This window comes from Camelus ferus, chromosome 6, assembly GCF_009834535.1.
Source record: "Camelus ferus isolate YT-003-E chromosome 6, BCGSAC_Cfer_1.0, whole genome shotgun sequence".
NCBI lineage: Eukaryota > Metazoa > Chordata > Mammalia > Artiodactyla > Camelidae > Camelus > Camelus ferus.
Genome location: NC_045701.1, coordinates 10842745 through 10856724, shown reverse-complemented (window position 1 = coordinate 10856724; position 13980 = coordinate 10842745). Strand labels below are relative to the sequence as shown.

At 34.0% G+C, this 13980-nt stretch overlaps 1 protein-coding gene across 10 annotated transcripts in view; it reads right to left on the bottom strand.

Annotated features, from left to right (window-relative positions):
• The window catches only part of ZNF280D (zinc finger protein 280D), a 248542-nt gene that overhangs the window by 26348 nt on the left and 208214 nt on the right, over positions 1 to 13980 (bottom strand). For 9 of the 10 annotated variants that reach the window (XR_004320421.1, XM_032481101.1, XM_032481102.1 and 6 more), the window contains 2 exons: positions 11595 to 11713; positions 11412 to 11448 (listed from right to left, as the gene is read on the bottom strand). Coding sequence is in view for 9 of the 10 variants with exons in the window: in XM_032481101.1 (XP_032336992.1) it covers positions 11412 to 11448; positions 11595 to 11713 (156 nt within the window). In the remaining variant the exon portion in view is untranslated. Of the gene's footprint in view, positions 1 to 4278; positions 11284 to 11411; positions 11449 to 11594; positions 11714 to 13980 lie in introns of those variants that run through there. The other variant, XM_014556713.2, reaches the window with a different exon arrangement.

The window sequence follows — 13980 nt, the reverse complement described above, 5'->3', positions numbered from 1 at the left end:
AATTTGATGGACAAAAATGAAGACATCTAGGATAGAAATGTCAACCATCCTAAGAGCTCACCTCATGGTTACTCAGTGAATTATGGGCTTAGCAAAAAGCCCTCTTTATCCATTCTCTCAGGGCACATTAAAAGATTAGGTCTACAAATGCTAATATTTTTCTGGATATTAACAATATAACTGTGTAAAATTACTTACGTACATTTTATTTAGTATGTCAAATTGCAAACAAGTTAAAATAGAACATGTCCTTTTTTTTAGAAGCACTATATTGGTAGTGTTTACAATAATTTTTGACTAATTTTGCTAGACAACTAAATGAATAAAATTTGCACAAAAAATTGACAAAATGCACAAATGCGTATCATTTTTGAGGTTAAAGATTTTGTAATTCTCTCAGATATTTAAATGTAAACAATAGTCATAAAGATGAAATAATATTAAGTGTAAAGTACAACTTTATTGCTTTAATAATTTACACCGGAAAGTAACAGTTTTAAGAATAACATGTATAAAGTTCTAAGAAAACATGGAAAATTAGTCAGAAGAAACAAAACGTAGATATTGGATTAAAGAAGTTTTGAAATAACCGTATATTACAACTGATTATCATTTATAAGCATTTAATAATTTTAAAACAGTATGAAAACTGTGAAACAAACTGGTCACAAAATAGTTTAAAAATATTTTATAAAAGAATTTTCCTTTTCAGCTTACCGTTGAAAATGTCATCAAAGACCGACCTTAAATTCTTACTGAAGAAACATTACCATGCTAATCATTTTCACATATCACTATTCTAATAAATTGATTTTACGCATCAACTAAAATGAAAGCTATCAAGCATGTGTTACTATTACTGCTGGTATTTCAATTGGGGAAACTGAATTTTCTTAATATCTCCTGCAAGGGAGGTTGGTGACAGGTTTTTATTAGTATTCATTTTACTGGCTAAGAAACTGGTAGATGAGAACAAAATTAATTATTGAAATAACGAGCAATAAAAGGCTTATGTTCACAATCTTGTTTTGTGGCTTTAACCATACTGGTATTCTGTTGAAGGGACAGAATTGTAATAACTTATGAAAAAATTTAGAATAACAAATCTGAAAAAAAATTAGAAAAGCACACTACATAGAATTTCATTATAAATTCAGCATTAAAATGTATACTACATTTTTATAACTACAGAAGCACACATTAAGATTAACAAATTTTAATATAACTCTAATACATCATTAACACTTTTGAAAAGAAAAAAATGTTCTTACCTGTAATTTTTATTCATTAAAGATACCTGCTGAAATAGTCATCATTTGAGAAATTCAATTGCTTGGTAGAAGACAGTGAAATTTGCTAAGCTCAAAGTTCTGAGCTAATGACCTGCCATTAGGTAATTATACTTTTCACCTATGAATGTTGCTTTTTTAATAGAAAAATGTAGTATAGCATTTAAAACAAACACTATTTAAGATTTCAATGTAAAGAGAACAAAAGGGCTGACTAGTGATGAATTTCAACGTTAATAGAGATCAAGATTGCAAATAAGTAATTTTTCTTCTGTATGTATACCTGCTGAAATAGATCTTTCTAATAAAGGCCGATCCCTTCCCTCTAAAGCTCAAAATGAAATAAATGTCCCTACTTGCATTTTTCTGCAGATGACATGACCAATCCAAAGCTACATGTAACATGAGTATTTTGGTTACATTACATTAATGTGTTCTTCTTCTGTTTCATTCACACTATAAGCAGACCATGGGGGTAGAGGGAAGAGTCATAAGGGGGGAAATGTTCAGATTCATTTCAGTCAGACCACATTCTTTCCTTCCAAAAACATTTAAGCGCCAAAAATTTCAATGCTGATTTTCAAAATGTAATCTTTAAGAATATTTATAAGCAAACTAAAAAAGCTAAGAGGTTTACAACAAGCTACTAATAAAGCCAACCAGTTCTCAAGAGCTTCCACTTACACATTCAGGATAAAATTTAGGATGGTGATCATCAGACTAACAAGTAAGGTAAAACATCTAGTGCACCACTTCTGATCATTTGTTCTGAGAGGTGTTAATAGATGCGTGGAAAGGATGATTGAGCTAAACAGTTACCAGACTGCATATACATCAAGCACTGTGCTAAGAGGTCCAGTCCAAAGTTAAGATATAATCCCTTCTATCAAGGAGTTCACTGTAAAGGAAATGTATTGAAGCAAATGTTTACAGAATTGTGAAAAAGTATCAGAAAAGAGACACCTGTATTGTGGCTACACAAAGGACTGAGCCACTTTGGAGGGGAAAGACGCCAGGAAGCAGTGAAGGTACTACAGTGAATGTGATTTTGCAGCAAGAGCAGGAGTTAGCAAAGCAGGGAAAGGAGATTCAAGGCAGAGCAAAAGCAAAGAAATATAAAATAAGACAGCAATAAGATACTAAGTAGTCTCATATGACTAGAATGTAGAGAACAAGGGGGAGTAATTGAACATGCAACATAGCAAGGGCTTCTTCAGGAAAGGTCTTGAATGCCATGATAACGTTTTTGTGCTAAGAACTTTATTCTAAGGCTAATAAGAAAGTCTGATCAGGTTTCTGCATCAAAAAAAGGGCAGTATCAGAAGAGGGTAAGCTCCACTCAGGGAGTCCAGGTATGACACAGTTTATGACTGTCCCAAGTAAAGCAGTAGGAGTGTCAGTAAAGAGGAGGAAGGTTGGGGGTGGGGTGAGAAACGAGGTAAAACCAATGGAATCTATATACCAAGTGGATAAAGGTAAATGTGGAGAGCAAATACAACTCTCTCTGTCTTCCTTGAGTGGCAAAAGAATGGTAATGCCATTAACCAAGATAGAGAAATCAGAGAGAAAAAGCGTATTTTGTGGGAAACATGAATTCAGTCTTGAACATACTGAACTTGTGATGCTTGCAGAACATTCACATAAAAATATTTACCACTCAGATCTATTCAGTCTTGTATAGGTCATCCTTTGGCAAAGTTCCAACAATCACTTTGAAATCAGTAACCCTCAAACCATCATCCAGAACATGACCCCTACATTTTTACTATTTATTTTTCAATCAACAGATCAGAAATATCATAGTATATTAGAATTAGACTTGAATCCTAAGAGATTATATTATCCAATTGCCCCCATCTTGTAGATGAGAAAAATATGAGGCCTAAAAGTGCTAAAGTAATAAATCCATTAGGCAACAGAATGTGTCCTACTTCAAATTTCCACTGCACTGCTTCACGGCCAATTTCCCCTCTTACCAATCAGGCTCCCTTATAATCATGCCAGGAAAAGTGAAAAACACACAAAACCTTAACTGATCTCTCTGCCTCTAGATGCTTTCCACTCTAAAACATGCCAAGTATCATTGCCAAATTAATCTTACCAATAGACCAATTTAAGCCATTTTTTGCTGAAATGTTCTATTGCCCATATATCATAGAAACACTGCTCTAAGATTGGGAGGCTAGATTCTGGTCCCAGTGCTACAGCTGTGTCGGTTGCTGCCTACTCTCCTAGGGAAACAGAGCGCCTTCATGTTGAAGCTCAGGCCCATCCAGCTACTCAGCCAACCATAAACAAGGCAGGAAAGTACATTTAGAACCACAAGCAGGGAAGCAACAGAGTACTTACTAGTTTAGTCTCTGAAAACAGACTACCATAATTTAAATTGAGGCTCTTCACAGATACGTGACTTTGGGCAAATGACTTATCTGTATCTCAGTTGTCTCATCCATAAAATTGGGACAACGTCAGTGCATATCTCATTACTTTGCGAGACTTAAATGAGTGGATAAATATAAAACACATCGTGTATGTGCTTAATAAATGTTAGTTACTATTAACTGCCATGGGTAGGGTCAGGAATCAATCTGACTGTCTAGAATTTACTTGAATGTGCCATACAGGCTCTTAAAGCCTGTTACCTAAATATCTTCAATGTTTTGAAGTTTGCTATACTTCCCCCATCCTCAAACAAATAAACAAAAAAATACATTAACATTCATTCTGTTTGCTGGTCTATTTACTCTAGTATGAAATGATCTTCCCACTTCTGAAGACCTAAGTATGGTTTGCTCATCTGAAGTCAGGGAAGGTAGTGTAAAAAAAATCATTCTGGATAAATAGAGGAAACAACTAGGTAAAGACAGAGACAAAGAATCAAGAGAAACAAAACACATTTGTATGTAAAAATATGATGCAAAACGTAAGACCATCAATGGACGCAGAAGATTCTAATACCAGACTGGGGCTCTAATTTTGTTATTTTGTGGGTTTTTTTTTTTTTTTGGTCGTTGGCAATATTGAATTAAGTCATGAATACTTAATTTATAATTTATAAGCGACTATCCTCAGAACTAGGAGACTGAAAAAATGATAGTAACCTCACAGTCACTGGTTGAAGTAGATAGAGTTTGTCCTAAATGAAGAACTATACTGAAGTTTCATTTATCTTTCCCAGTCAATGGGTGTCCCATTATTCCCTGCTTACCACTGTATTTTGATGTACGGCTCCTACCTACTGACTGTAGGGCAAATATATCGTATCCACTTCGAAAAGCAGAAACTATTTTACAGTTACCAAAGATTTGGTTTGAGGCAGTAATGTCCACGGTAGGATAACAGAATCTAAGGACATGATCCATCATCTCCAATTTCAGTTACATTTCAAAATTTTAGAGAAGGAAACAAGCTGAAAATGAATTCCGTGTATCTCATAGATGAGATCAGTTTGCTTTTTTTTCCTGTTAACTCTTTTCTCAGACGTCTACAAAAGAAAAAGCTATTTTGCTATTGCTAAGTAGCACAACTATACATTTTCATAAACTTAGTACTATTAGGTAAAGTAGCCAAGATTACTGGAAATGAAAGACTGGTAATAATTAACAAAACGTTTTCTTTAGAAAAGAGATTCTGTAAGCTCAAGAAAATTTTTCCTCCTAAGCAAAGAGGATTATGTACTAGTTTTCAATAAGGGTGTTGTTTCATAGTGTGTAGACAGGAAAAGTCACAATTACATTCAGTTCTGACCTTTGAGAATTTTATGAGGTGCAATTTAACACTGCAATAAAATGCCATTCATCCAGCAGCTTGGAGGAATGTACTCCAAGATCTGTGAACTATGAGCCAAAATTACAAATAACCACAGAACAGACGGACTGCCACTAAAACTCTCAAAGATGAGAGGATTCCACAGGTACAGAGTGCCTAAGGTCTCCTGTTACCAGTAGCAGCAGTGATAACAGTCTTAACAGCAGGAACAGTAGTAGGAGCTGGAGCAGCAAAGCAGCAGCAGCAGGAGCAATGGTACCACCAACATGCATTTACTGAATGGTTACTTTGTCAGGTCAGTGCCAAGTAATTTTAATTAACTATTAAAATAATTTGAATTGCTTAAATCAATAACTTAACATCCACACATTATCTCTATTTCTTTTATCCTCTCTGCAAAGAATTATTACACACCTTTCACTGATGAGGAAGATAAGGTAAAGTTACTTTCACAAGGTTACAAAGCTGGTTAGATATACAACCAGGATTTAAACCTAGGACTTCCTTATTTCAAAGCTGTACTCCTTTCTCTACACCGTAGTTCTTGGAGATAAAAGAAAAAGATATTTTTCAGTGTGGAGGATTAAAAACAGTAGGTTCCCACATTTCAATCAATGATAGAGAAAAGGAGATGCGCAGTAGCCTCTCCAAGTCTGCACAGGAAGGTGAGCTCTTCCAGGCAGTCAAAGACCAAAGTGACTGGAGGCTGTAAAAGAATCTCACAGTCGGAGAGGTGGGCTGAAGTGTGAGGTGAACCTGCGTGGTCAGTGTAAGGCAGTAAAATTTAGGGGAAAATACTGCTTATAAAAGACAGCTATGATTAAAATGAAACTATGGGCATTCATGGATATTCCCTAAAAATACAAGTTTATTGAGTTTTAGACACCAAAAAGATCTCATGTTATGACTAATACTTGCTTCAAATGATAGCTCTTAAGAAAGATTTACTGGGTTAGAAAAAGAAAGTTAAGAGAAATGATCTGTGAAAATGGTATAAGAAGGTTAGAATGAAAAGTAGTCTGAAGATTAGGATAATTCTATCTGCATAACATGCAGGCAGAAGTAAAATTATGAAGAATAGTAAAATAATAGTAACAGTGATAACTTTACACTAGCTTCCTATGTGCCAATCACTTTTTAAGTACTATATACGTACACTGACTCATTTAATTATCTCTGCACCTCATGAGCAGGTACTGTTGTTTCTCTGTGTTATACAAGTGAGGAATGAGGCACAGAAGTCTGGTACCCTACCCATGCCACACACATTTTAGTAAACAGCAGGGTAGGAACTCCAAACTAGGCCATCAACTGCAGACCCTGTGCTCTTTAACCACTTACCACATTGTACCTTTAAGGGTCTGAGAGGGTTTAAAATAATCTGGCTCAACCTCCTAATCTTAGGGTCAAAGAGGACCTCCTGAAGCTGTTTAAGTGGAAAGTAAGACTTATAGAAAACACCTTAACAGATAATAAAAGGCTGAAAATAGTAATAGTCTCAAGAAAAGTAGGTAAGTGGGTAGACTGATAAGCTAAGCATAAGGAGTTACAGAGAGAAGCTAGAAATAAAAGAGATTTTTAAGCTTCTTAGGGTGAAATCATGTAAAGTAACCATATCCTCCAATAACAAAAACAAAAAATCCCTTGCTGCTATAATCCGAGGCAGGACAAGCTAATAACTTGTCTTTCCCTGTTATGCATTTATTAGATTTTACAAACATAATAATAAGGGTATCTTCTAATTTCTAAAAATAATAAAATGGACACTTCTAGCATCTAGTTGTAAATTCCACCTTACAAATGATTAATAAATATAAATGAAATGTCTAGGAATCCATCTTAGGCAACATCTTACCCAATTACTTTTTATTTCCCAGTTCATAAAATCTGAAGAAGGATTACTCCAGATCAGTATTCTACACACTATTCTGTGGAGATTAAGAAGTTGTAATTATTCAAAGAAAAAAAAAATCTAAGGTCAAATAAATATTCTCTTAGACATTCACAAACCACATACAGCATGAAAAATCCCACATTAAAGAACCAATTTAACTTTAACTTGCATTGCCTAAATTTATCCAGCCATGGAAACATTCTCCCTTATAAATTACGGACATTAGTTCTACAGTACTGAGTTTGTGGAAAGCTAACCTAGTTACCTTCTTTAACAGAAGGGTAAGAGAACTACTTTCACAAGAGTATATGAAATAGTTAAATGTGCTGAGGAATAATGTGAACATTTTTCTCAAGGTCAAAGAGCCCCTGTTTCTGCTACTGGGGATAAGGATTGTGGCATCCTAAATTCATCTTGTCATAAGAACATGTTACGAATTATGGCATGTAAATATAACCAATAAGGAATAACAGACTCCCAGAACTCCAGAATAAGTCAGCACTCACATTTTACAAACAGGGTAACTAAGGTGCCAAGGATACCATCACTCCCCTGGTCTTCCTCCCATATCACTGGCCACTCCTTCTCCGTTTCCTTTACCAATTTCTTCTCATCTCCCTAACCTTTTATGGTCAGATTCCCCAGAGCTCAGCCTGTGGACCTTGCCCTGACTCTGTCTCTCTTCTGTGCCTTTTGGTGATCTCATAGAGTCCCACGACTTTTTTCACTGAATTTTAATTTGGGGGATATTTGTCTATCCACATGCAATTATAAGAAATAATATAGACAGATTCCATGTACTCTTTGTCCGGTTTCCTCAATAATGTCTTATAGTACAAAATCATAGCACAAACGTATAAGCAGGATGTTCACAGTGAGAAAATACATCAATTTTATTCAATTTTCTCCAGTTTTACTTGTATTCATTCCCATGACATTTCAAAAGTTAAATGATATTTACAGCCTAGAACACCCCCCCTAAACTCATAAAGGTCTTCTATAGTTTATTCCTAAAATAGCAGCTAGGGTAAATACAGAACCTCTTCTGTATTTAAAGGTTTTTTATTGATTGTGGGTTTTACTGAGGTATAAAACACTCCTCTATTCAAAATCCTCTAACAGCTTCTTATCTCAAGGTAAAAGCCACATTCCTTACAATGAACGGTCTGTAAGGTCCTATACACACGGCCCACATCACCCTGCAGGTCCCATCTCCAACCACTCCTCCTCCTCATCACTCATTTGTGGCCAAACCAGTCTCCTTGCAGTTCTTCCTCAGGTCTTCCCTCTAATGTCATCTCTCAGTGAGTCTTTCCCTGATTACCAAATTTTAAACAGCAGCCTCCAAACTCCCACCCAATTCTCCTTATCCCACCTCCCTGCTTTACTTCTCTCCATAGTATTGACCACTATCTGACATACTATGTATTTTATTTACTTTATATTGTCTGTCTTTTACCACTAAAATGTCAGTTCTGTGAGGGCAGAGGTTTCAGCCCACTTTTCTAGCGCTTAGAACAGCGCCAGGCACAAAGGAGATATTCAAGAAGTAGTCACTGAATAAATAAATGAGGCCCCAAGAGATGAGGTGTTTTGCCAAAACATGACAAAAACAGGACAAGAATCCAAGTTTCTGTAGTTTAGGAGTCATTTTTTCTTAGAATGGTGATGGAATCAAACTGAACCAGTATCACTTTTTATTTACTGGTAACCAAAAGCATACATGCAAGACATGGCAATTTCTAATCAGGTGAATAAACTATTTAGAAAATTTGATGGCAACAAGTGATAAGACTCAAGCTAAAACCTGTTAGCACCAAATTAAAATTGAACCAACTGTCTATAATAAGGAAGTTTTGTACGAACTGCCTTAAGTGTTTTATTTAAACCAGCTTTTTAAAAAGGAAGTTATAGGTGCTAGAACTTCAAGAGTTTAAGCTTTAAGAAAATGAACTTGATAATACTATAGTCATATGGAAGAACACCAAGCAGTACCAAGAATGTAGTTACTTATATTTTTGAACTATAATCAAGGTAGAATAAATACCTGTAAATGAAAAAGGAATTTATATTAAAAATGTAATAAAGACATTATTTCTGGACATAATTTTTGTATATTTTAAAAAACTGGGTAGAAAAAGGGTGAATGATGAAATTTTCTAGAGACAGATAAGGAAATAAAGACTAGCATAACACCAGACTATCTACTAAGAAACTAGCTACTTTCAGAGCTTTTGAAAAAAATCATTCATTTATAGCAGAAATTAGTTTGGAAATTTAAAACTAATGGGTACAACTTTTTTGACTGCAAGGAGCACAATACATAATAAGTAGTCATCTAAATTGACTTTAAATCTGTTTCAAAGTAAAACTGAGGAAGTTCTAATTTTAGAGTTTAAAAAAAAAAGATCAAGTCATACTATCAGAGCCTGCCTAGCTCTTATGGCAACTAATGCCACAAAAGGTATTCTGCATGTCATTAAAATTCAGTAAATTGGTATAGTATAAATAGTGACCTTTCAATTGTGCTGAAGGAAAAAAATGTGAGATGCACTAAGTAGAAAGAGCTTTCGGTCTGCAGGCCAAATAACAGGGCCTCCATGAGACAAAGCAATATTCCTATTTACATGATTAAATCTACAGCTTTCATATGATGTTCTTTATTAGTAAATAATTCCTGAGGCACTTAAACAACAGAATTTTTTATTAAAAGAAAATAATAGCATCAGAACTGTTTAATATAACTAAAATAAACAAGTATCAACTTTAATATATATATATATATATATATATATGGAAATATATTTTATATCTGATAGAACCAACTGCATTATTGGTCCCCATATTTTTTAATGTTACTATTACCCAAAGGAACTATTAATGGCTAAGTAGATATTATATATTAGGTATATAAATATGTAACTTTAATACTTGTTTTAAGGTCTTCAAGAAGAGGTTTTGTCAATTCTTTATACCCTAGAACTCATAATTATTAAGAAAATATTAATAATAATCCTAAAATAAGACAGAGGACATAATAATGTCTAATGGCCTGAAAAAAGCCAAATTAAAAAGGTATAAATAAGCAGCTATAGGAAATCTGTAGAGAACTCTAGGGAATATCTTGGAGTCCTTTTTTTTTTTTTTAAATCTTGGAGTTCTTAATAAAACAAAGCAAACACTAAACAACAGTTTTAAAGAAAAGAATATAAAAATAGACAACATAAAATAGACATCAGTAAATTGGGGGAACATAAAACCAAGCTATCAAAATTAGCCTAAATTTTTAAAAAATAATAAATCTGAGAAGTGGTATTGCTGAAAAATTATAAAGTTACTATTGCGTAATGTATTTTGAGTAACAGTAAGAATAAATGAAATTCTGGAACATAACTGTAAAGACCTGCTGTTCCAAGGACATGAAAATAACCATGGTCTCCTAACAACCAGAGCTTTTGTATTCCTTGGATGCATTCATGCTAGAGGAAGATTAAAGGGTAGCAGCCAAAATGACTAAACTTCAGCTTCGAGGTTGAAGCATAGATTTGATTTTCTTGGCCAGATGTGACCCACAAACTTAAAAGCAAGAGCTAAAGCCCCAGTGGTAAGTTGTGCTCAATTTGGTGGGCCCTGAGATCATCTCTGGCTATATCAGCATCAGCCTTACGGAAGGCCAGCCATGAAGGAAGGGAGTCTCCCCAAGATCTGATTTCTTGAGACCACAACCTAGAGCAGGTCCCACAGTCAAATTAGTCACATTCCTTGGAAAGAGAGAACAGGCATCAGTTGTGTCCATCGAAGGTGGACACTGTCCAGGTGTACACTGGACATTTTTTGAAATCTCTGGGCTGCTTCTCCATCTGAAAGATAAGAAAAATAGCACAATGACAGACAACAAATGAGGAAAGAGACAATCATCTGGCCTAAAAACTTAAGACTTATAAGAAATTAAGAAAGCAGACAAAACAGACAAAAAGACAAACAGCCACATCATTTAGAATGTATTTATCTGAAGGCAAGTATACAGAGAAAAACACAAATTATTTTAAGCAAAGAAATGACCAGAGCAACAAAAGCTATTTTTGGAGAGAGCCAACTGGAGAAAAAAACGTATGTTAAGATATGTCAACCTGACACAAAGATAAGGTGGAATAAGACTCTAGTCCCATTTGAAGCTGAAAAGAGCTGAATAATGATTGCTAGTGTCATGAACTTGGCTGCTTAACTGCCTTTGTGTAAGAAAACATCTCAGAACTTTGAACTTAGGAAATTCCAACTTGTCTTGCACCAGGTCACGAGCTCCATAGAGCAGGAACCTATTTCAACAAGCAGCTTTAAAAAAAAAAAAAAACAAATACTTTAATATTTTTCATTTCTATTAATGATACATTTAAAAATGTAATATGCAATAGTGCTAAAATCCATCAAAGTAAAATGCACTGAATAAAAATTAAACTTACTCAGAAAGATGTTCAGAAGTTGGGATACAAACAGAAACTGAAATCAGAAGAAAAGTTTTATATTTAAAACAGTATATGAAATATAATGAGTGAGAATAACGATTTAGTAAAGCACAGTGTGGCTGACCAAAAATACTGGAATAAATGTCAAAAATCCAAAGCAACACAATTATATATACGTACCTTTCTGTAACACAACTTGGCAGGCATGAGTTTCGTGTTGACTTAAGTGTGTAGCCATGTTATCTAAGCCAGAAACATCAGTTAGGAAATCACAATTAAGGCACACTAGAGTAATGCCCCTATAAAAAACAAAGCAAATAGTATAAAAGGTTTTTATCTTTTATGAAAATCCATACACCAGTTCAATGATTATTTTTCCATGGCTTGCCTTCTGTGTCATAACTGTCACTCTCATTTTTGTTATATTAACTTGATATAACTGAAATGATTCTCTAGAAAATGGCACAGTCATATTCAAATTATGCTACCACTTATTTACAAAAAGTATTTTTGCTTTTACAAACTTTTTTCTCTAATACCAGTTGCTAAAAGCTAAGAGTCAACAGACCACAGTGCAGTCTTGGCTCCACTAATGTGTGTCACTATGACAAGTGCCTACGCCTATCTGCATAGTGAGAGTACAATATATATAAATGTACTGTATATATATTAGTCAATCTATGTTTGTTAAGGCTGTCTTTATACATACTGTACTACTATTGTACTGTATTTTGAATATAATGATGGTAAAAAATACATATGTGCTCTAATGGAGCTTTTATCTAGTGTTTATCTAGGTGAAGAAAAAATTAGAAATACGAAGGCTTTAAAAACAGATCATATTATAGCTGCTATCATTGTGTACTATGTGTTAAAGATTTTCTCATATATTACTTAAATTCTCACCACCAGCATCCAAGGTTGATATTATTCTCATTTAACACTGAATTAACTGAAGAAGTTAATTCACTACTGAAGTCCAAAACTTGAGTTCTTCGTCATCCCAGTACTGTGAACTGGCCACTTGCTGGGGCCTAAACTACTTGATCCTTTAACAAAACTTCACTGAGGGCCGTAGTTCTTAAATGAAATGTATAATGATAATAAATTTTCAAAAAAGTTAGGAAACAATTCCCACAGTCATCAATACTTTTTGTTGAACTCAGGAATAGTTTTTATCCTTACTGGATCAATCTGAGTAGCATTCGTTATTTGAAGTATTTAAACATAACTGCCATATTACAGTATGTAAAATTGTTTTTAAGATTCTAGTTTAAAATGTGTTTAAATTTTTAGTTTTTAGCTGAAATGTATTTAAAAATATTATTAAGCCTCAGAAATATGTAAATGTTTCAGGGAACTTAGAAAGCCACTTGTTTAATTTATCATATTTATTAGAGTTAAGCACTTGGGAGCTGTGGGTCAAGCATCTGAAGAACTGTTTAAAAGAAAATCAAGTATACTAAACATATAAATTATGCTAAATCTTTTAAAGTTAAGTGAATGGTAAAGAGACAGTTTTGAAAAATTTAGTCTGTTCAGCTTAAATGAACTTTATCAAACATTAATTAAAGTGATTTAATAAGCCTTCTTTAAAGTAATTATTAAAAAGTACTAGATTTCTAAATGGATTATTTTTAAGATTAAGGAAAGTTAAGATTTAAATACTTAAACTTAATAATTAATTATATGTCTTTTTTACTAACAAACTGCCCTCACAGACACTAAAAGTAGTCTCAATGATAAGTAACAGTTAAATACCTATTTCACTGGACATAGTTAATTGGACCAGGGGCAGAATGTCTAACTCAAGCCTTTTCTTGTAACTGGGATTTATAATCAAATTTCTTGATGTGGGAAAATGTGGGAGGCTGGGAATGCTATGTTTGGGTCATTGATAGAGAAAGCTTGTTTGCACAAAGGAGAATGGAACCCACATCCAGAGAAAACAGTAAAGACAAGATCATCCTGCTTCAGCAGCTCAGACTAGAAAGAAGCCACATTAGTAACTAATGGCTTTCTGTTTCCCTTATACATTCCGCCTGTAGTTCTTTCTTCTAGGGGTCCATGAGATTCTTTGGAATCCTGCTAATAAATTATTTTTGCTTAGGTGAAAAAGAATTATGTAATGTGATCATTTTTATTGTCAGTTTATTAATGAAGCATAAATACAGTTTTGAAGTTTATCATATATTTTAAAATTTTAAGTGTTTTACCAATATATAAATACAAATAACATACCTTAGACTGACTTCTCCCCTGAAGCTCTAGTCTAACAGTATGCTGCATATTTACCCTTAGATGTCACACTGGCACATAAAAAAATGACCTTCATAAAGCTAAAATCATGCATGTATTTCCTTCCAAAATTAACTCATCCTGATTGGCCTTTCTTATGCCAATTCCTCTGACAAATAAGCTCAACCTATAGTTACCTCCATCTCTTCTTCCTTAAACAGTCAATATGTCAAGCATTTCATATTAACAATTCATTGAGTACTAATTCTGTGCTAGTCTAACAGTTTTAGGCATATCATCTCAGCTAAATCTTAAACAAACCCATAAA